The 23,819-nt window shown below is 40.5% G+C and overlaps 1 protein-coding gene across 4 annotated transcripts; it reads left to right on the plus strand.

The window, feature by feature from the left end:
- Window positions 1-1,845: 1,845 nt before the first annotated feature.
- PDCD4 (programmed cell death 4) lies at window positions 1,846-22,658 on the plus strand. Of its 4 annotated transcripts, XM_075611855.1 has the most exons (14): window positions 1,846-2,013; window positions 2,238-2,278; window positions 4,164-4,271; window positions 6,523-6,813; window positions 7,261-7,355; window positions 8,698-8,811; window positions 11,357-11,578; window positions 12,410-12,507; window positions 15,843-15,957; window positions 16,340-16,447; window positions 17,161-17,271; window positions 17,819-17,958; window positions 20,825-20,887; window positions 21,897-22,658. In XM_075611855.1, the coding sequence occupies exons 3-14, from the start codon at window positions 4,229-4,231 to the stop codon at window positions 21,955-21,957; spliced, it is 1,461 nt and encodes a 486-aa protein (XP_075467970.1). In that variant the 5' UTR covers window positions 1,846-2,013; window positions 2,238-2,278; window positions 4,164-4,228; the 3' UTR covers window positions 21,958-22,658. The 4 variants fall into 4 exon arrangements, with proteins under 4 accessions (XP_075467970.1, XP_075467969.1, XP_075467972.1 ...); XM_075611854.1 differs by lacking the exon at window positions 2,238-2,278 and having other exon boundaries at window positions 1,847-2,013; XM_075611856.1 differs by lacking the exons at window positions 1,846-2,013; window positions 2,238-2,278 and adding an exon at window positions 2,739-2,908.
- Window positions 22,659-23,819: the final 1,161 nt, after the last annotated feature.

A 23,819-nucleotide genomic window follows, 5' to 3' on the forward strand; every position in this document is an offset into this window, starting at 1 on the left:
GTCAAAACTAGGTTGTCCCAAGACCATTGAGGGGCCAGTCCACTCGTAAGCTACCACACAGCAAGGTACCAAGGGACAAACGTGACCCACAGTGTGAGGTCTAATTTCTGAGCGCCCTAGGGTAAAGGTCAGATACGAGAGACCAGTATACCATCTTGTGATGTATGCAATATGTACGGTTCCCCCTGCCCCCCCTTATTTCTGTACCCCCCCCCATTTCCACCTCCTATTCCTTATTCTTTTCTGTACCCCCTCCCCCCTGAATAACTTCAATATAAATGTAAATTACAAAAAAAAAAACGGGACTGTCCCGGCTAAATCAGGACACCTGGTCACCCCAACTGTAATATCTCTGGGTTCTGCTTGTTTGGAAAAACACACATTTTCCCACTTCTTCCTTGCTGCCAAACAACTAAACCCAACATATCGCAGCCTATTTCGCCATTTACAATGTCACAAATATAGTCACAATTGCACAATGGCTTCCATGTTTTACATTTTAAGGCTGGTGATATAGTGTGTGCGGCAGTTATAGATGGCTGAGGTTAGTCAGCCCTTCTATACAAGGGCCGCACGCGCGCGGCAGGGCGCGTGGAGATGACACACAGCGGGGAAGACCAGAAAATAAAGATTTTGCGCCGCTACCACCGATTAAATGTATGTGTGTGTTTGTATGGATATGTGTGTATGTGTCAATGAGTGCACAAATACATTTTTTTTTAAAATTTATTCAACTTTTTTTTTCTTTAATTTTTTTTTATTTAAGCCATTATTTCACTCACACGATCTATACACACACATATACACACACAGTCCCTGTCGCTCCCAGCAGCACTGAGACTCTATACCAACAAAAAGTATGCAGCATGGCAGCACAGTATAGAACGGGCCTTATGGCTGGGGCCATAGAGGGGGTAGCAGGGCTGAGGCGCGCTGACGCTGAGGCTCGCCTGCTGAAATCTGCGCGATTTCATGCCCATGCAGGCGAGCCAGCGGGCGCGATCGGGAGGCGGGGGGAGACTGAGGGAGGCGGGACAGTGACGTAGCTGGACCAATCGCCCGCGACGCACCGACGTCGACGTCACAGCGCCGCGACGTTGACGCTGCTCCGCGCTGATTGGATGTTTTCAGCCGACAGCGCTCTGAAAAACAGTTTGGTTGTCGGCTGAAAAATCCAGCGCCTCAGCACGCATGCGGACGCTCGCGTGAGCCCTCTCTAAAGACATCCTCATGGAGGATGCAGGGGCTTAGCACGGAGCGTCCGCACGGCTTGTCCTTCTATGGACTCAGCCTTAATCTACATTAAAATCTCATACTCCAAAAAAGTCTTGACTTGTTCTGTCATTAGGAAGCCCAGGGAGAGTATTTTACTTTTTTTGTGGCACTTAATAGTACAAATAGTATTTAACTTCAGAAAATATTACTGTCTGGATTCAAGTATATGCTTTATGAGTCAGCGTGCAACACCCCCCAAAAAATAGACAAAATAAAAGGACAAAATTAAGTAATATTTGTGGCCCTGCACAAAAAAATACATTTTAATAGGAAAGTAGTTTTCAATTAATCAATTCACTAAAATGAGAATGAGTACCAATAAGACTGTTGTGATGTTACACTTGACATGACTGTCATCACCAATGAATGTGACATAAGATGGCCGCCTCTCTCCCTCCCCCTTTCAGACAAAACTCACGCCCTATTCCCCGACGTCACTTCAACAGCTCCTCACACCTCCTTTATCCCCGCGATCTCCCCTCCCTCTTTCCTCATTGGCTATACCTTCTCACACACCCAGCCGTGCCGGCCAATCGGAGAAGGCCGCGCCTCCCGAGCACGTGACGTCGTTACTGGGCAGACCTGCCAAAGTGAGGTTAGGAAAAAAAAAAAAAACGATCAAAACAAAAACAAACAGGACAGGACACGGTGCGAGGAGACGGAACCGGGGAAGGAGCTGTACCGGGACACGGTGCGGGCAAGGAGACGGAACCGGGGAAGGAGCGGTACCGGAACAAGGTGCGGGGCAGGGAGACGGAATCGGGGAAGGAGCGGTACCGGGACACAGTGCGGGGCCGAGCTGTTTACAGACACTTTACACCGGTTACCGTGTCTGAGGGCGATAAGGCACCAAGGGGTTGGGATACTCCGGTTTGGTGTGTGTATATATACATATGGGGGTGTGTGTGTGCGCGTGAGCGCGCGCGCGTGACCCAAAGTGTTTACCGAGTTTCTGTCAGTAGGAAAAAGACAGGACTTCTACTGGGGGGCCTCTGCCTGGCAGGTGGGTGTGTTGCATTAAACTAGTACAATTAGGCTCTAAATGATATTCTCTGTAACGTTATGAGCCATGTGTGTAGTCATTTTGTATTATACATAAATGTCTGTGCTTTGGGACATACACTGTAACGTGTTTGTGACGCACAATGCGACCATCCCCTCCCGAGAAACACAGGGTCTGACCTGGGATTATAGTGTAAAGGGAGATTTATGTAACGTCGCTTTGCAGGCTTGGACCCTGACTCTCATGTTATGCTGGGACATTTCGAATGATTTTTAAAAAATTTTTTATGATCTATTTGTTTTTAAGTTTGGGTGCACCTTCTGAACCATTTGCCAATACCAAAAAATGCTTACCCCGAGTGTCTGAAAATCAGGTGATCATACAATTGACGTCTGACCATGCGTGGTTATCCACCCACACAAGTACAAAGCAGGTGACATGTAAAATGTCCTCTTGACAGCGCATCTGTTTCATGAACCCCTAGACAGGAAGCGTCATGTTGCTGCTTATAATATTGTGATATTGTGCTTTGAAATGAAAGTTGATCAAAGTCTCCCAGCTGCAAGACGGGGTGGTACTCCTGAACTACATTTACAGAGTCCCAATTATTGACGGCTATCAAATACTTTGGTAAGCATGGTGCTTTTTTTCTTCTTAAAAAGTTCTGCAGCTGGTAGACTTTAATATATTGCATTTTTAGTGTTTACATCAGTGATTTTCAATTTTATTTTTGTTTTGTTAAGGAACCCTAGGTGAAATTCTGAGCAACCCCCAATCCTTTCTAATAGTGTGTCGTGAGATCAGATGTAGTGTAAGGAACCCCAACCCTCTCTAATAGCTAGTCTGAGATCAGACGCATTGTAAATTCCTCTGTATTTGATGCAATTTTTAAATGACCAGAACATTGCTGGGAACCCTTAAGGGGTGACTGGGGAACCCAAGGCTTCCTAGAAACCCTGGTTGAAAAACAACACTGGTTTACATGTATGCAAGCCTTGCAGTTTGGCAACACCATTGAAAGTGAAAACATGCAGCAATGCAACAGATCCTCTACCTCCTTTAATATCTATTTTATAATGCATGTAGATTATTTTTAAAATTTTAGAATCGAATTGTGTATTTCGCAAAAAATACTGAATATACAACAATTTTATTTTATAAAAGTAAAAGGGATTTTGTCTTAAAGCTGCAGTTCAGTCTTTTTTTTTTTTTTTTTTTACTTTAATAGTTTCATGTGGGCAATCTCTAATTACCTAAAGAACTGCATAGCTGCCGGTCAATTCGTTCTCAGTCTATTGATCGGCAAAGTTTGGCGACATCTTTAAATATGGGGAATGTAAATCGTTGCTATAGGAACAAGCATGCTTGTTAAAATAGAATACAAGAAAATTGGTCTTTCAAAGTTGTTTTTTTTTTAAACAGAAAAAGCTAAAAGTATTTTTTCTTACTACAGAACTGATTTGTTAAAAAAACACACACATGCAGGATATTGCATGAACTGCAGCTTTAAAGCAAAACACCAAATGAGTGAAACAAAAATGACCTAGTGGTGCAATAGAAACATGGTCAAGATTCTGATCTGACGGAATCCCCGAACACTCCTATGGTACTCTGACTGAAGAGAAGTCATCTGAATGCTGAACTGAAAGCAGCACTGAAGCCAATTTATTCCAAGTTATTTTTGCATGTTTCACATATTTTATTGGTTTGAAACGGAAGAAGTGAATGAGCGGGTGTTGTGACGCGCAGAGCATGTGATAATGACCCCAAGTCTTTATTGGTTTCTGTAGCCTACTTTTTTGGCTTGGTTTTGCCATATAACTTCTGCCCTTGTCTGGACCCTTTATTTATTTTTTTTTAATTTTGTATTGAAACTTCTATTTAGGACAGAGACAGACGACCAAGTAAGCAAGTAAGCTTGGTGCCTAGGAGTTTCGTATAACTCTCACAATGGAAGTTGGAAACACAAGTGAGATAAATGCTAATCTTTTAGGTAAGTATAGCTGATTGAGTGTTTTATATTCGTACATTACTATAATTAAAAATTAGGAAAACATTTGCAGAACAAAATGTCTGTGGCGAGAGCAGACAGTTCTAAATCTCCATGTCTGGGCTTTCAAATAAGGATATTTTGAGCTGGCATTGGATTTTTAAATTGTTCAAAAAGTGGCATTGGAGGTTACTTATTATAAGGGAAAAAAAAGGAATATTAAATTGGGTGCCTTCTCCTTTTCACCAAAAATAGCACATGCTTTCAGTTCAGTAGGACTTTTTTTTTTTACTGTAAACATGTTTCTCCACATTTGGATAGATATGAGCCCCAGTGCTTATGCAGCTCTGATGGGGATTCATTCGTTGTTTGCTATTTCTGCCTGGTTGTGCTAATTTCTTGTCAGACTTTTATTTGATGGTTTTTCTAATGTGTGTGTCTCCCTCTCCTCTACACACCAGCCGCAATTTACGGTAGAACCAGTTTTAGCTAAAGATATGTGGACAGGCTTGCCTTGCACGTGGCGACATGACACACTCTAGTATACAGTATATTAGTTTTCCTTTTTGTGTATGATCTGTTCCATGTTGGTGATTTGTAAAATACCATTTCATTAACTTTCAACAACCTTTGTCCTGTACCTTTTTGTTTATGATTCTTTAACTCTTTCTCCCCCCCAAAGTTTTACATTCATCATTCTCATACACAAAAAAAATTATGAGATTTTCCAAGAGTACAATGGCGCCTATTTGTATAAAATGTAACAAATGAATGCAAAAGTGAGTGATTTGTCACTGATAAAAATCTTTAAACAGAGATCACACTTTTAAAGTGGGAACTAGAATAGATAATCTCCCAATACCAGGCATCTGCATTTCCCCCAGTTCTACTAGCTAAATGTAACCATCTATGGAAAAAATCAATGTTACTTTAGTGGTGTGAGACATGTCCGCAAGCAGTAAAGGTTTTTGTGGTATTCATGCATAAGAGTAATTTGTTTACTTTGGGGCTAATTAGATGAAATCAGGGTTAATGTATTTGCTCTGAGTTGTATCACCTTAAGGCAAATACATCAATACAGTGAAGGTTCAGGGATGAAAGCATATGTTTAGTTTTAATAACTAGCATATAAAACAGCTTTTAAAGGGGCCATGAAGATGTTTATTGTAATCCTGTTCAATACTAGGAAAAAAAAACACTTTTGTTGCTTAAAAAAATATTTAAATAGCTTTACGCAGAGCAGTACAATTTACTGTCGCCTCCTTAGTCCTTTGAAACTCTGGTAAAGATTGTCCATGCAATACTATGATTTTTAATTTGCAATCTTTTAAAAATAATTTCAGAAAATGCACAAACTCAAGGCCACAGACTGTAAAACACGAATATAAATGCAGATGTCAGCGCCTATAAGAAAAGAAAGATGTGGATCTCAAGTTTTTAAAAAATTTTTTTTAAATTAAACTGAGAATGTTTTAGTTAGTCTTGTTAACAATATGTGTTAACCTTTGTTTATGCTGGTTCCATGTGGGGTTAGAAAATGTAACATAATCCTAAAATGTGTTAATTGTTTCTGCCCTATTTTGCTTGGTATGTTTCGAAGAAATGTCACTTTGTAGTAAAATCTTTTAGGCTTCATACATTGCCCCAGAGTCACCAAAGTGCGATCCTTTGTATCGTGCCCGAATCGGCGATATCTGCCATTGACTTTAATCGAGCACGATACAGCGGATCGCACTTTGGTGAGTCTTATCTTTCTCTATTTTGATGTGTTATTGCTTACATTTTTTTTGATTTGGGGAGTTCTAATTGCTATTTTTTCCAAATGATTTAATGTACATAATGAGAAAAATATTTGTTTAGTTCTTTGCATACTTTTGCCCTTTTAAGTAATAATATAAAAGGCGTTGATGTCCATAATAATATAAAAGGCGTTGATGTCCATATTTCTTTCCCCCAGACTCCCACACTGTCATGAACCGTAGTGTTGGTTTACCCCCTTTAAAAGTAGTGTTCTTGGATCTTCTGGTGAGCCAGCATTTTTATTTCTAACGTTTTTTGAGGAATAATCTAAAATAAATCAACTGCATTTGAATGTTGGATATTGGCTTTTTGGATAAAGGTGTTCGAGGAGTAGGCCTGGGACTTTCTCATCCTTTTTTTGCAGAATAACTGTATTAATGTAGTAAAATCTGAATCAAAATAAAGGCTAACTAAATATGTAAATGGCATAAGAAGTTTATTATTTTTGTTTCAGAGTCTGATAGTCTTAATGACTCCCTCTTTTTTGGGGAGGAAGAGCAAACAGGACCAGAAAACGTTAAAAGTGAAATAAATGGAAATTGGTCAGTATCTTCAATTAACGAAGCTAGACTTAACGCCAAAGCAAAGCGGCGCTTAAGGAAGAATTCTTCGCGGGACTCTGGGAGAGGGGATTCTGTCAGTGATAATGGCGAGAGCGTTCGAGGGCCTGTACCCACTAGTCCAAAAGCAAAGCTGTTGGACAGAAAATCCAGAATGGGAAAGGGGAGGGGACTGCCCAAAAAAGGTTGGTAAAAGTACTTCATTTTCATTACAAGCTGTGTAATCCTATTACTTTCATTTCTATGATTCACGCAATTACAAGGCTCTGAACTAAGCCAAGAATGATGCGTTATTTCAAGTGAAAAGTAAAAACTTCAAAAACTAGTCTTTCAATAGATCAAATAAAGCAGATCATCCATGGAATACCTGTGGGATAGTTTCTAGAAAAAGCCTTGTAGCAATAATTAAAAGCTTCCTATGCCAAGGGGTTAACGTGTTCGTAAACTTGATGGCACAAAAAATGTGTGGTAAATACATAAAATAATGTGAAAAAAGTATTGTAGGGAAAAAATCATTTGACTTATTAATGAAATTAGATGAAAAAGCAAAGTTAAAACCTACATAAAGGAAAATCTCATTATGCTCTAGTAAAGTAATATGGTTCTAATACTTTATTAACCATTTTAATTAGGAGGAGCAGGAGGTAAAGGAGTGTGGGGGACACCGGGACAAGTTTATGATGTAGAGGAAGTTGATCTCAAGGATCCAAATTACGATGAGGACCAGGTAGGTTCCATTTTGAGCTGGTGACAACAAATGAACAACATTTTTAGACTAAATCTTCGCAAAATTGTGTTGTGTCACCAATGTACCCCATATTATTCAAGGTGCCAGCCTAAAAGAATTAGGGGAAGCTCATGGATTTTATTGACCTTATCTTTCCTGAATACATGATCGACTCCAGTGCTGCCTGTTTGTGCAGTTTTACATTTCATTAGGAAGCTATGTTTACTGGTGGAGGACAGTCCAGCACTTATTAATGTTCAAAACTAGATGTAATTATGTGTCTAAACATGGAGCTTAAAATTTAGACACTTTGGCAGATTCACTAAAGATGGATTAATTACAAATTGACACTACCTAGAGTTGAGCAATATGATAGTAATATTGTACTAATAAAAAAATCTAAATTTTCACTTCTTAGTTTGATACCATGGGTGTCATTGACTTTTTAGGGACAGTTAGTGACATGCATTTTAAAGCAGTAATAACACCTAATTAACCTCCCATTTCTCTCCCCCTTCCCCCACCATAAACCGCCCAAAATATTCACCTGTGTAGTTGTCGGCAACTACACCTGGCATTCGTCCCATCCAGGGCAAAATTAACGCAAGGTTTAGGTGTGTTCTCTCCTCAAAAAGCCATATTTCACTGTCGCGTTATTTAAAGAGAACGTTACATTATCCTGATATAATGTGACTTTAGGCCTGTACTAGCGAGCTCTAGTATAGACATTATTTTTTGCATAGAGTAGTGGCCAGCTAGTCCTGGTGACACCCGGGTCTACTTCACGGGCAATGTTTGCACAGATGGATGTTTGGTGTTTGTTGTGTGTTGACCCCCTTTGGTGCCTAAAAGCATTCCTTTGTGGGCCTCAGGCAACAAAGGGGTTACATTACTTTCTGCCATAGGCTTCTGTAAGAAATTCTATTACATAACCCTACTGAGTGTGATATTTAACACCCTTCAAAAAAATGTTTTTACATTGCTAGTGCTGATTAGCCCTAGCAATACAAGTAAGTGCTAACTCATTGAAATCAGCTCTATTTGCCACAAAGTGAAAGTATTTTGCAGCCCATTATGATAAATTATTCCAAATAACCACTGCAAGACTTATGTAATAACGCCAAATTTGAACACCGCTATATCTACCCCATGTGAATCCAGCCCTTTGTGTTCGTTCATTTGGCCTGTTACGGAATCCTGACTACTGAACTTAAAGGGGTTAAGCCGTCTGTATTCTTTCATGCTTAATAGTTCAGCAGTCTGTGAGAGAAGCTTTTTTCCCTTTCCCGTTCCATGGGCTTGTTTGCTGACTGCATTTTTTTCCCTTTGTGTGAATTTATAGGAGAACTGTGTTTACGAGACAACTGTCCTCGCTTTGGATGAAAATACATTTGAAAAATCAGTTACACCAATTGTTCAGGAGTATTTTGAACATGGAGATACTAATGAAGTTGCTGTATGTTTCTTAATTTATCATTGTTTTAATGTTTTATAAACTAAATAGTTTGATCTCTATGTTAAGCTGACATAAGTAGTTGCACAATTTTATTTATCTATATTTTTGTGTAGAACAGATGGTTTTGTTTTGTTTTTTGTTTGGGGGGGGGGGGGGAAGAATCGGGAGGAAGTATTCTTGATATAAGGATGTACATTTTAATACTGCAGTTTTCCAGGACTACATGGGTAATTTGAAACATTGGTTAATCAATACATCTGTATAGTACTTATGTATCATTGATTTTCTTTTCAAATGTTTTAGACCAGGGGTGGCCAACTCCAATCCTCAAGGGCCACTAAAAGGTCAGGTTTTAAGGATATCCCTGCTTCACCACAGTTGAAGACTGAGCCACTGATCGAGCCACCTTTGCTGAAGCAGGGATATCCTGAAAACAGGGCCTGTTGATGGCCTTTGAGGACTGGAGTTGACCACTCCTGTTTTAAGCTGTACCAGAAGCTACTGTCTTTAATGAAAAATCACTATGCAAAAATATTATTGAAAAGACATGTTCTTCTTGCACCTCCACCTTTTTCATTTTGACTGGTGTAGCAATTTCAATCCTACTGTTGGAATTTCATTTACTTATTTTTATAGTGATATCTTGAGCATTTACAAGGACCTTACTTGGGTTAAACCATACTCCAGCTTGTTAGAAGTGTATTTATATTTCATGTTCTCAGCCAAGGAGTCTCCCACTGAATGACTGCACCGGTCATTCTCCTGGGAGTCAGTGAGCTCTTGATGCTGTTGCATATTTATAGTTTTAAAGCTCAGGAAGAAATTCTTGCTTATGAAAAATATTGGTACATTAAATAGCATGAATACCTGCAAAAGAACAAAGGAATATTGTACAAATGCTGTGCAAGGTATTGCATGCAAAAGAGAGGTTGAGCTTTCGATGTCACTGATGGGTCTTGGCTAATGAATTGTGTAATATTGTTCAGCAGGTAATCCGAGTCTCAGGATAATTAAATATACCTCCTGTAAGCAAGCCCAGCCATTTAAAATCTAAAAGGCTTGTTTTCAGAGGCTCCATAATCCCTTAGCAGTGTCAGGCCTTCCAGTGCTTGAACAGGTTAATTGCAGACTAACAATTAGATGGAAGGAAAGGTTTCTTATCTGCTGAGCAGACCTTGCCAACAATTCTAGGTGGGGTGTAGCCTTGCATTCCATGTTCTGCTGCTCCCCCCCCCCACCCGCTCCCCTATAGTAATATGGACCCAGTGCTTATGGCAGGTGTTCTTTTTCAATTCTTTTGGACACTAGATAAACCCACGCTAGCTTGTGCAATGTAGCCAGCACTGCAGTGTAATACATTTTTGCTGTTTTTAGCCAAACTACATTTACCAGATTATATGGCTTGCTTATTATACAGCATATTTCTACATGCTTTAACTTCAAAGTCTATACTGCTTGAAAAAAAAAAACAGCCTAATGTAGTGTCTTTATGTAGTGTCCACCTTTACTAACCCAGATTTTCAACTCCCAGGAGGCCTACGGTGTATGAATAAAAGCTGATGCGTACCAACAAATAAGACCATATACAGTATATTCCAACCACATTAGTGGGAGCTGCTGAAGGTGTCCTTTTTGTGAGATTAACCAGCCGCAATCCCCCAACAGAAACTTGCAACAGAACTGCACCGGGCACATCAATATTGTTCATGTAATTTATTATGTAGTAGCAGTCATGATCATATCTATTTGGTAGGTGTTGGTGTGTCTATGCAGATCACGCAGAAGAGACACTCCCTACAGCAGGGGCGGCCAACTCCAGTCCCCAAGGGCCACCAACAGGTCAGGTTTTAAGGATATTCCTGCTTCAGCACAGGTAGCTCACTCAGTGGCTGAGCCACCTATGCTGAAGCAGGAATATATTTAAACTTGACCTGTTGGGGCCCCTTGAGGACTGGATTTGGCCACCCCTGCCCTACAGTAATGGTTTTTGTCCTGCTGTTTGTAGATGGAATTGGTGCATTATGGGTGTTACCCTGTGGGCATCAGCCAGGAAGTCATTGTAGTTGATGGTGCATCTTTTTGACAGCGTAATCTTTTGATTGTTTTAAGTATGTAACCATGCTCACTTACATTATATTGCAGCATGCTGATTTTTTTTCTGGAAGCTGTCTGCATATAAACAGCTAATTTAACCCCAGCAACTGTTAAAACATTTACTCCGATTTTGTGCATTGCAATCTTGGCCACTTAAACTCCCTCAATGCTACCTGCTTTGCCTCTGTGACTGTAGAGGTTAATATAGAACCCTATAAAAAAAAATGTTGTTTTGGATAATCTACACGTTAAAGGGAAAACACGACATGTATAAATTTGGTATGCAAGTTTCAGTTCTTGGAAAAAGGTGGTTGCAGTAGCAAAATAATTGTTAACTAGAAAACTAGTTTTTATTTATGATTGATAACTTTTTGCCTTTTTGTGGATTTACAGGCGTTACTAATATTTTTACATGCTTGCACATATTCATTTGATCTTTTCATCCCTACAGGAAATGTTAAGGGATCTCAATATTGGTGACATGAAATGTGGCTTACCGATGCTGGCTGTATCGCTGGCTTTAGAAGGAAAAGCAAGTCACCGAGAGATGACATCAAAGCTTCTCTCTGATCTGTGTGGGACCTTGCTTACCACAGAGGATGTTGCAACGTCTTTCGACAAACTTCTCCAAGAGCTGCCCGAACTTGTTTTGGACACTCCTCGAGCACCAGAGGTTTGTTCACACAGTACATGGCTTATTTATTCATTTATTTCCCTCCCCCCTGCAAAGAAACACATTTTCACATTGCAGACTACAATCAGCATTGTATCCATCCATAGAGTTTTGCCCTCCTTGTATCAAACAACTTGAGCCTGTTTTGACGTTTTTGCATTTTAAAGGGGTGTTCTGTGTTCAAACACAGGTTGAGTAATTTACAGAAAGTGCTAGGCCAGGGATTTGCAACTTTTCTTCTTACGGGGCACCCCTAACCACAGTGCTCGGTTACTGAGGCACCCCTACATCAGACCGGGTCACAAGGACAGAGCGAGTCACAGGAGACAGAGACAGACAGACACACTGCCAGAGGGGGCAGGTAGTCGGAGCAATCAGAGGAGCAGAAAGTCACAAAACACAAACACGTCTCTACTGCCCATGCTGCTTCCTCCTCCTATACTTGGCCACACCCTGCAGTCTCCTGGGACCTTCTCCTGATTGGCTACATTACTCAGCAGCAGCCAATCATGCTAGAGGAAACTGCCCTGCTCTGAGAGATCAGGGAAATCTCTTTTGATCCTCTCGGCGAACCCCACGGAACCCCGGTTGGGAAACACCTGTCGCACCACTGTGTTATTTTCCACGAACCTGTATAAAACACATCTTGGGTAACATAGGACAGAAAGTACTTATGAGGTAAAGAGCCTTGTTGTGAATAACGTTTTGAAGATTAGACGGGCTGAATCATGGTATGGAACATATTTAAAAAGCAGTAACCTCTCTACCTCTTTTGGAATTGCCAACAGAACTCTACATTTCACAATTGTCTTTATTTTATTGTCTTTGCAGTTGGTGGGTCAGTTCATTGCTAGAGCAGTTGGAGATGAGATCCTGAGCAAGACTTACATAGAGAACTACAAAGGCGCAGTGGATGGTGTTCATGCTCGGTATGTTATCATTTTAGCAGGTGTTGGCCAGTCATTAGATGGAGAGGCAATAAAAAGGAAAATAAAAGCATGTTAAATTAAACCATTGAATGGTTCTTGGCCAAGCAACTATATATGTAAATGTCTAATCTACTGGGCTTTTTTGAAGCAGGGCCAGATGCAAACAGTTTTCCTTTGGATACGTGACACTTTAATATTCTGAGATTACCAGTTGATCGAGAATAGAAATACACTGCCTACTGTTTTGCCTCCTGCAGTTTTTTAGGGGCTGTATCTCCCATTGTTTACTACATTATGTAGTAAAATGCAATCCTGCAGTTAACAAGGAAAGGTTTGGCTCTAGTGCTCTGTAGAGTTAAAATGCTTCAGAACATTTCACATTTGGTCTCCTTGCAAGCACTGTATTATTTTCATTTTGTGAGGCGATACTTAAAATGTGTTCTTTTCTGCAACTAATTCTTGTGTTTTGTGCACGTTTTTGCAAATGATGCGACCGTAGGATCTTGGGAGCCAGTATGTACTACTTTGTGATTTTTAATCGCTTATATTGCTTTGTTATAGTGATTGCAGGAAATAGCAGTTGTCCTTTATTATGGTCGATATAATGCCGTATTCCGAATGTATGATCTTACTGTAAGAACTAGTGTTGTACCGGGTCGTGAGGTTGGCCGGGTACCGGGTATCGGGAAATTTGCAGCCCGGGTACCCGGCCGGGTAGCTTTGGCTTACCCGTAGCCGGCAGCAGAGGGTGAGGAAGACCTCTGCAGTGGTCTGCCTCGCCCTCCGCTGCTGGTTCCAGCCCCTTGGTGCCGGGTCTGGATAATTTCTGGTATCGGAGAAAATGCCTGGTAATTACCTGGTACTCGGTACATCACTCGTAAGAACCATGGTTGCCAGCCTCACCCTTTATGGAGACTGATAAAATCTATATGTGGACTCTCGATGTGCGCGACTTCGGTTAACGTGAATTTGCACATATGTGCTTTTAATATTAAAATTGAAACCGCAAAGTACAGCGTGGCTTGTGGTTGTGCACCGCCTATCTCGCTGTTAATGCCGTTTCTCACCCCTTCCTCCCAGCTGTCCTCGTCTCGCCCAGTAGTGTGCGCGACCAAACACAAAAGGGCCTTTTTGGAGGTCTCGGGAAAGCATTCCCATTTTCCTATATAACCTTCAATTCGATTTTGCAGGAGGATTTCCAGGAACACATCCCTCTTGCAAATCAGGGGGGTGTACATGTTAATAAGAACTGTTCTGTACAAACACTCTTATTGTACAAAACACCATCCCACCCAACATACATAATATTAAAGACCACCACAACTCAAACTAAGGGATCTTGAGTGGATTCTATTAACATTTGCCAGTAAAACTACGTTTTTAGCATCCTGTATGTCGGAGCAGAGGACAGTTGTTGGGATGTTTCTTCTACATTAGACTATAATGAATTTGTTTGCCATACAATTTGTTCAAACAACAAGTGTAGTGTTAATATTTTTATTTTAGTATGGCATGTAAACAATAACAGAACATTTAGTAGTTACAAAGTTTGGAATCGCATAGTATTGGAGTAGCTCACGGATTTTCAAGTTTAGTCCGCGAAGACAGACAATTAAGGGCAATACTCACTTAAAGGAGCAATCTAAGCAACTACAAGAAGGGAAAAAAAAAAAAAAAGATACCATGTGCCACCAGTTCCTCTTTCCCGGAAAGCAGGGGGTTCCCTGGAGCTGAAATGAATCCAGCAGAGTTCTGGAGATTCCCTGCTTCCCATCCATGTTTCAAAACAAACACAACAAGTTTGTATATAATTTGGAATGCATATATATATATATTTTTTAAAGTAGTTTTATTGATGCTTAGAGCTAATTCAGTGGTGGGATTCAAAATTTTTAGCAACAGGTTCTCTCACCATACCGCCCTTTTATAGAGGGGGGGGAGAGAGAGAGAGACTGGGGGGGAGGAAGAGAGACCAGGGGGAACCAGTGCAAATACAAATGTTCCAAAGTTTTTTTTCAGTCAGCTGTGCGGGGGGGGAAGGGGGGGGAGGGGTTGTGCCGGCGGTTTAACGGAGCCGCTGCTGCACTCACCTGGTAGACGGAAGATTGGTCTCAGTCGGGAAACGGAGCAGCAGCAGGTTCTCCTTCAAATGGCTTTGATGGAGTGACGCCAGGGTTCCCCTCCACAGCGCTTGCGCAACTGGGCAGATGGATTCCATATCCCCTGACACCCTCACCCCCCCACCCCTCCTGATGCGGCACCGTGAAGATGTGAGAGGCAGATTGGTGGCTGAGTGGTTCTCCTCATGGGGTCCTCGCACAGCTAGGCTGTGCAGCACACAGAACAGAGTTCTTGAGGGGGCAGGTAGGGCTGGTCGCCCCGGTTCGGCGAACTATAAAAAGTTTAGGAACAGCTTCGCCCGAACCGGCAGAATCCCTCCACTGGACTAATTCTGTACTGAATGCCTAAGTGGAGAATTGTGTCTATTTGTCACTGATACATAGTATTAAGCACTGCATATGATGGGCTAGAGTGGGGGTATATGGTATATACTCCGTAAACGACATTGCTTCATCTTTTATAAGGTAAGGAGCGATGCGTTGTGGAGGCCAGCGGCAGGATGTTCAATACGTCTCTAGTTATTCCGCGCCATTAATCTCGATTTAGGGCGGCTTTTTGGGCTTTGGCTACTGTGAAGTGGAGCAGTTTGAGTTCTTGCACCACCTGGTTCGACCATGTTTTCTTTGGAGCATTTCGATCCACTTTCCAGCCGATGGGTCGTGTGGTGTTGAGGCACCGGTATGGTAGTCTGGTGATGTCCATACGGCAGACGTAGCCAAACCACCTAAGTTTTTATCGCTTAATGTACTGGTCGATTGTGGATTGTTTTTGACAGGCTAACCGTGCATCTTCATTTTTCCATCTGTCTCGTAGCGTAATAAGGATTATGTTACGTAGACATCTTAGTTGGAATCGTTCGAGTAGGTTCATATCGCTTTTGAGTAGTGTCCATGTTTCTGAGCCATACAGTAAAATGGTGCGTATTGAGGCGTTAAAAAGTCACATATTTGTCACGTCCTGTTGGTTCCACAAGCATTTCTTTAAGGAGGCTACCGATGCGGCTTTTGATGTCGTTCATAGTTGCTATGCTTGGCTATCAATAATAGACCCTAGGTATTTGAATGAGTCCACTCGCTCGATTAGTTTGCCATCCAGTGGCCAACTCCAGTCCTCCAGGGCCATCAACAGGTCAGGTTTCAAGGATATCCCAGCTTCAGCACGGTGGCTCAGACAAAGACGGCATCTTTTGCTAAATCCTACATTTTTCTTTTTAGAGCGGCGTTGGATCGGGCAACCATTTTACTAAGTATGACAAAGGTTGGAAAGAAAATAGACAGTGTTTGGGGATCAGGTGGCGGGCAGCAACCAGTCAAAAAACTGGTAAAGGAGGTAAATCTCTCACTTATTTACATTTTTTACACTATTTCCTAAAGTTCTGGACTTGTTTACTGATTTATATAGTGCAGTTCTGGGCTGATATTTTAATTGTCGGCGTAGCCCTGTATTTACAGATGGGGTTTGTTTCATGCAACCCCCCCCCTCCCCTCCCTCAGCATTATCCATGTCTGTGCTGAGGTACTTGCAGTGTTTTCCTACATTGCTATTCTGCCTATTACTGAAAGAGATGATGGCCTGTTTGTGTACTGAATGCAGTGTTAATTCTGCAAGCTTCAGTTCAGAGAGGGCATACAACAAATAAAGTTAAAGAACTACTATGTAGGTTCGGGTTTTGTTCATGATATTTTTGTGCACTTTCCACCTCCTGTAACAGATTGACATGTTGCTGAAGGAGTATGTGCTTTCTGGTGATGTATCTGAAGCTGAACTTTGCCTTCTGGAACTGGAAGTACCACATTTTCACCACGAACTTGTATATGAAGTAAGGCTTTTTTCTAGAAAATACTCTTGGTTATCTAATATTGTTGCTATTGATAGCATGTTTCTTCTACTGGAATAATGTGAAAATCCCAGTTCAGTAGTTGAGCTTCAGTTAATGTTCAGTAGTATTTTGGTTGATTCTGCCAGAAGGATCTTTACAAACCTCTTGAAGGTTTTGACTATGAAGGAATTGGATGCCAGGGATCCCAAAATAGACTGTTAACCAGATTGATCCAAATTTAATGTTTACTCACAATGTTGATATTGTTTTACTGATTTTCAATTTGAGCCATGATGCAATTTAGAGATACTTGTACCCAATAGTTTTAAAGCGGCAATACACCCCAATGTTGGTCCCACCTGCCCCCCATGATTTTCCTACTGTTTTCTGAAGTTACAATGATAACCTTCAGACTGCAGTGTGCTCATGGGAAAGTGTCATTATATCCTCCCGGACACTTAATCGTTCAATCGCTTAACTCCTGAACGAAGCATCAGATTTCAAAGTAAAAACTGCATTGGAAAGGGCAAGAAGGGATTGCCTTTTTTCATATTTTATTATTTACTTTAAAGAGATGTGCTCTGAATTGCTGCTTTAAATAATGCAACACATCTAATGATCATAAAGTGCTCTTTCATAAAGTGCTGAATACCTATGTAACTTGTTACATGTTTACAGTGTGCATTTTTATTTTCCTGTTTGACATATTGTAGGCAATACTGATGGTTTTGGAAGCAACTGGTGATACTACTTTTAAAATGATGCTGAGTTTGCTAGAATCCCTCTGGAAGTCTGCGATTATTACTGTGGACCAAATGAAAAGGGTAAGCTTGCCATCTGCTGGTAGGAAAGTGAACACACCGGAAACTGCTACTCTCCCACATGAGTTTATTTAGAAGTAGTTTAAAGATTAACGTGCTCATCTTAAAGTATTATGTGCAATACATGTGTGCCATCTAGTTCAATTATGGCAGATTCTACAACTGCTTATTCATCTTCTTTGTTGGCATAGTAACAAAAACCATACATATTCTCAAAAATGGCAAAGAAGCAATCGCCAAATAAAAATAATGTATATTAACCATATCAATAAATTCACTTGATTTTTACAATTTGCCCTCACCAGGGAAAAAAAGTTAATCCTTTAGTAAAGGTGAAAATGATACCAATTTGTTGCAGGGTTCACCAGGGCTTGCAATTATATATAATTAAATGTGCATTCTCTTTGTGGCTCACACAAACAGTAGATGGCAGACATGACCTGGCTTTCTTTTAATGATATGGTACACAGCAGTAACTAAATAGATCATTTTGCATGCTCGGTAAATGTCATTGGGCTTACTAATTTTTTTTTTTTTTATTTTTTTTTAGGGCTATGATCGAATTTACCGTGAAATCCCTGACATTAACTTGGATGTCCCACATGCATACTCTGTGCTTGAACGGTTTGTAGAGGACTGCTTTAAGGCTGGAGTTATTTCCAAACAAATAAGTGACCAGTGTCCTTCAAGGTGACTTTCTCCTTTATCTGCATACATGGGTACATTGTTTACGGCATATAAATACAATTTTGTTATTGTGAAGCCATAGACCTTATGGCAGTGGTAGGCAACATGATGTACATCCGCCTCTTGAGCCCTCAAAAGGCTACACATTACCCACATATGTGGGGGAGAGAGTGACGGGAAAGTGGGTTCTACGTTGACTTTCTCTCCCATGGATGCTCTAGGTCGGGGTAAGACCTTCTCCCTGTCTGCTCCAGTAAGCTGCATAATGCCAGCACACTGATTTAGTACTGTGCGGTGGCTCTCCTTACACTGGATACTAGTGATCTAGCACAGGGTTTGGGGGATACAGGTGATGCCCCCAGAGGGACGAATGCCTCCTCCTGGCCACTTGTTGCCCACCAGTGCACCTCAGGATCTTTGAGCTTTTTTATCTCTCTTTTCACTCAAATATATTTGTGTCATGCCTCTTCCAAGAGTTACCGCATTTTTCCTCATTACTGCGGCTTTCCATTTACAGTGGGGATAGTTTTCCAAATCTTTTTGAGCCTGTCTGCTTTTTATGGGGGACAAAGTGGTAGCTGTACAAGGCCACCCACTTAATGGGACACGGATATGGTTGGGTTCTAAAGTGTCCTGTGTTTTGACACAAATATCATGAACCCCTTTATTATTGAGAAAAGGAAGAGAGGAAAATGAGGCGTGTTCATTGGTCTTGTTGCTTTGACCTCTTAACCCCTTTGTTTTCAGAGGGGCACTGCTGGTCACTCTTAAACTTTGACCCATTGTTTTCAATGTCTTCCATGCACCCTTCTGTTTTAACGCAGGACTTATTGTTCTAGCAATTCTTTCTGTGTGGCACATGCATCCGTATAATGTCACTTAGGAATAAAGACCAATTTCAGCATTTCTGTAAATTAAAATTTTTTCCCCCCTCAACTAATTGTTAAAATGCAATCAGAGTAATATTTCTCGTGTTTTGGCTTTCTCTGCAATTTCTGAACTATAACAAACATTTATTTTATTGGAGAACAGCAACAAGCGTTGGAGATTGAGTAGGCCTTAGAAATCCTGCATCCAAAACTAATGAAAAGAAAACAAGTCCTGGCTTTTTCTCCCTAAGGTTTCCTATTTCCCCAGACGCTTAGATAAACACAACAAGGATTAGCTAAATCCCAACTGCATGTCTAAAATTTTAAACTCCCTGTTTTTCTTATTTAACTTTCTCGTAGACAACATTGACCTTTACAAAAGGAGAAAACATTGTTTGTTACTGGTAAGGATATGGACCTCCAAGAATAAAATTGGCTAAATCTGAGCAAGAAATTTAAAACGAGGAATCTAACAAAGGTTAACGCAGTCTGGGGAGAGCAAAACCGAGCTTAATAGTGGAGTGTGAATATGTCAAAATCGATACAGATAAACCTGTGCGAAGCAAAGGCACAGACCGTGTACCGCTAGCAATCCCACATCAAGGCTGCATGTTTCCTTCACCTTTTGCACCTTTCGCTTTGTCATGGGGACCCATCCAAACCCCATATTTATACCTCAGGCGATTTAACCCTTCATATACCTGTATTTTTAATGTATAAATGAATAGCATGTCTTTGTCATACAAGTTCATACATTATATTAGTGTTTGATCGGTATCGACTATTTTTTTTGATTATTATATATCTTTCTTTATCTCTATCATTAGTACTGGATGAAGGCCTCCCCAATGATCTCCCAGGTACTGCGGTTACAGCCACCTCCACGTGGCTCTAACTAATTTTCTGTTTTCATCCTCCCATCTTACTTTTGGCCGTTGTCTTGGTCTTTTAATCTCTCCTGGAATCCAGTCGACTACCATCTTTGTCCAACGATGATGATTTTTTCTTGCGATATGTCCGGCCCATTGCCATTTTAATTTATTCACCATTGTGATGTCACAGACTTTTGTGATGTCTTCGGGTAATAGCCAGCATACATCACTTCAAACGTATTTGCGTTGTCTCAAGTTTTTGAATTATCTTCACATTTAGGGTGCAAGTTTCTCATCCCTATGTGAGCACGGGCAGAATGCACTTGTCAAACTATCATCTTGGGGCACAGTGGAAGGTTCCCTTTACTGAAATACAACAATTTCCGTTGTAATTTCATCTTCTTTGGGAGCCTTCCCATACTTCATGGATTTTATTGCTTTTGCCACTTCTTCTGGAAGGATGCACGGTACATCATCATTGGTAGTTTCTTCTTGCTTGTTCTCTGCTGGATTATGCCGTGTTGTGTTCTTGTACAATTTACTGTAGAAGTCTATTTTTATTAAATATCAACGTTTCGGTCCCCAACAGGACCTTTCTCATGTATTTGAGTCACCCTGCTATTGGTCCAAAAGGAGTGCCTTGCCATATCTATGCTATGAATTTATCGTCTCTTCTGTGGCTAGATCTGGAGCTCTAAAACAAAATGCATCTTTGCTGGGAAGTTGGAAGCTCTGTGATCTGCGGCTCTTACCCAGTTTTTAATTAATGCTACTCGTGCCAGATCTTTGTTTCGTCATTCGCACAACAGATTGAGACACAAAGTGGCTTTTAAAGAACATACACACATGCATCTTCCTCAGTGGCATAGTAGCATACAAAATAGAATATTCTCCAGGGGTGCAGTGCTTTTTGTGGTTGATGCAGTCACTGATCAGCCCTAATTGTAATATTTTCACATCCTATTTACTGTGAAATGAGCCCTATAGGTAACGTGCCCAGGTATGAAATATAGATATTTATTAGATATTTTTTGGAAACCTACATGACTCTAGTTCCAATTCTAAAAATTAGTATAGCTCCAGCCATGTGAATATTGTCAGTGACAGAGGTAATTTCTTGAATATTAGGTTACCCATTGGAGAAATCAAGCCTACTTTATCCTTATTTGTACCGTATAGTACAGAAGAGAGGTAAGGGAAACAGCTAATTACATTAATTCAATTTATATATTTTAGCATTTAGCATTCTTTGGTCAAACCTATGGGCAGAAATCTTGATGTCTTTTTTACAGGCATAGACCGTGGGAAAAAAAAAAATAAGGCCTTTAATGTATACATTAGTAACCGTTGTCCTTGCATAACTGTTAAGTAAATAGTGCTGTAGGTGTGGTTGGGATTCACCATCTTTTGGGGAGATTTCAGAAAAAACCTTTTTGGAAATGTCCGGATTAAATTTGGGCCAGATCCTAATAAACAACTTGGTTTTATAAATATTTCAAAATGGGATGAAACGTGTTTGTTTATTTTTTTTTAAAGAAAATGATGTCCCCGATATCTTCACCCTTTTCTTAATGAAAACGCAGAAATCAAGTTGATGGTGTCAGCTCTTTCATGTCTGCACTCCAACAGCAAGCAGCCTGTACACCAGGGGTGGGCAACTCCAGTCCTCAACCACCAGCAGGTCAGGTTTTCAGGATATCCCTGCTTCAGCACAGGAGGTGCAATCAAAGACTGAGCCACCTGTGTTGAAGCAGGGATACCCTGGTACAGTGGTCTGGCTTATTATCATTTTGAGATATACCTGCATTTGAGCGCTTCAGCTATTTTCCATATTGAAGCAGGGATAGCCTGAAAACCTGACCTGTTGAGGACTGAAGTTGCCCACCCCTGCTGTAGACTAAGCTCCTCAGAGCAGGAATCTCCTCACCCACTGTGCCTTAACTGCCAACATTGTGTGTACTCTCTTCTCTAACCACTTAGGCTGGGATTCACTAACTCATTAACTTGAATGGCAGTTAGCACCGGACCATGGAGCTATACTCTGTATCCTGGCCTTAGGTTTTAAAACTTTTCAGGATAGGGATTGCCTTCTATTTTTATTTGTTGTGCTCTTATTTTATTGTTCCTATTATTGTGTATCTAAAGATATAAAAATGCTGGGATGATCCCTAAATTGTTTTTTTCCCCCATTCTATGGCAGAGGAAGAAAACGTTTTGTGAGTGAAGGCGATGGGGGCCGTCTGAAATCTGAGAGCTACTAACACCAAAAGAGGCTTCTCGGCATCAGATGCGGGGACATTTATTTTCAACTGCTGAGCATGGTTTATGTTTTATACATGTATAAAAAAATTGTTATGGGTACAGAGCATTTCTAAAATAGTTTTATAAATTCACAGTTCCAGAAGTAAGTGACTTGGGTATGTAGATGCAAGGAGGAGGGCAAAGGCTGTCACACACAGGTGGTGAACTGATATAAACTAATCCTATGTAAGTGCCATTTGTTTATAATCTAATCATTCCATGTTCTGCATTGATGTAACTGCCACTCCTTCCTTTTTAAGGTCAGTGTTTTCATAGTAAAAACACTGGTTTACTGTACACACCGCTTCATAATAGAGGATAAAGTGTTACTGTAACCTCACATTGGCTTCTGCTGCTGTTCACAAACTTTGCTTGGAGTGGGGCAAGGGAGAAACAACTTTTGATTATTCAAAATCTGCTTTGGTGTCAGGGGTGCAATGCTTTTCTCCCATGAAGCAAAGTGTGAGGGAAAAACAAACATTTGGTTGATTTATTCATCTTTCCAGAGAGCATATTGATTTTGACTTGAAATGTCAGTATATGGTGGCTGGAACATCTATTTTTCTACGAAACAAGTAACTGGAAATATTTCTGGTAGGATGTGTGTGTGTATATATGAAAACAAAACTAAAGAAATAAATATGTTTAGTGATGCAAGAGATCTCTTGCGGTGGTATAAATTATTTGTAAAAGGGAAAACAAAATCCTGTGTAAAGAACTGTGTGATGTATAATTTTTTTTTAAAGTTTATTTAAAAGGTTCATTTACTTCACTTACAATTGAGGCATACTGTAGTGTCTCTAGACCGACTAGTTATGTAGTAATTTTTTACACGTGTTTAGAAGCTCTCAGAACACTTAAATACTATTTGTGTTTTCCCCCTCCCCGTCTCCTCGTTTTAAGCCTTTAACTTGAGGGTTTTTTGTTGAATGACAAGCTGCAGAGCAGCTAAGGTTGTTAGGACTTTGGGTGTGGTGGTGAGGAGAAGGCTTTGGTGGCTGACATCTAATAGTTAAAAGTGTAACACATCAACGCATACCATGATCTTCAACATTGCATCATACACAGCCATTCCTTGCAAGTAATAACCCATAGTCTGCTGGAACACCAGGATAAACCCCCAGCATTAATAATTGTAACACATTTGACATACCATCAGTGTTTTATTGCAGATGTGTGCAAACGTTTCCCACATGACCCGTGGCGTCATTTGACGCCGTGTTGCTGGAAGGGAAGGTGTGTTATAGAGGCCTCGTGTGGTCCCCCGGCAATTAATTTAAATGCGAGAAGGAGAGGAGAAAGAGAGTGCAGGACCTCTATAACTGCCGCTCCTCTTCCCCCCTGAAAATCTAGCACCCCGTGGTTTAATACAGCAATGTGTTGCCTTTGCATCCTATGGATCATTGGATGAGCGTGCCTCAAAATATGAATATCATCTTCTGTATTATCCATGACAAACCATTATTTATGCTCAACACGCTGCAATAGGATTTTTTTTTTCTTCATACTTTAATGCATTGCTATAAGTGTCTTTTAAAAGAAGTACACAAACGGATCAATGTCTCAAATCTTACACACAAAACAGTGGTCTGTTTCTACAAAACCTACATTATATTAATTCATACTTAAAAATAAGACTAATGGCCAAGCTGTTATTTACTAATTCTGCGGTTAATCATGTTGGGAACCTAAAGCTGCAATTCCAGCCGGCTAGTAGAGTTCTTTAAGGGCCTCTGAATGGGGAAGTGTTTGTCAATCAAGTGTTTTCTTTATGCTGTATCGGAGAACCAATAAAGTTGGGAAATAAATCTGCCTCTACAAG

This window comes from Ascaphus truei, chromosome 8 (genome assembly GCF_040206685.1).
Source record: "Ascaphus truei isolate aAscTru1 chromosome 8, aAscTru1.hap1, whole genome shotgun sequence".
Taxonomy (NCBI): Eukaryota; Metazoa; Chordata; class Amphibia; order Anura; family Ascaphidae; genus Ascaphus; species Ascaphus truei.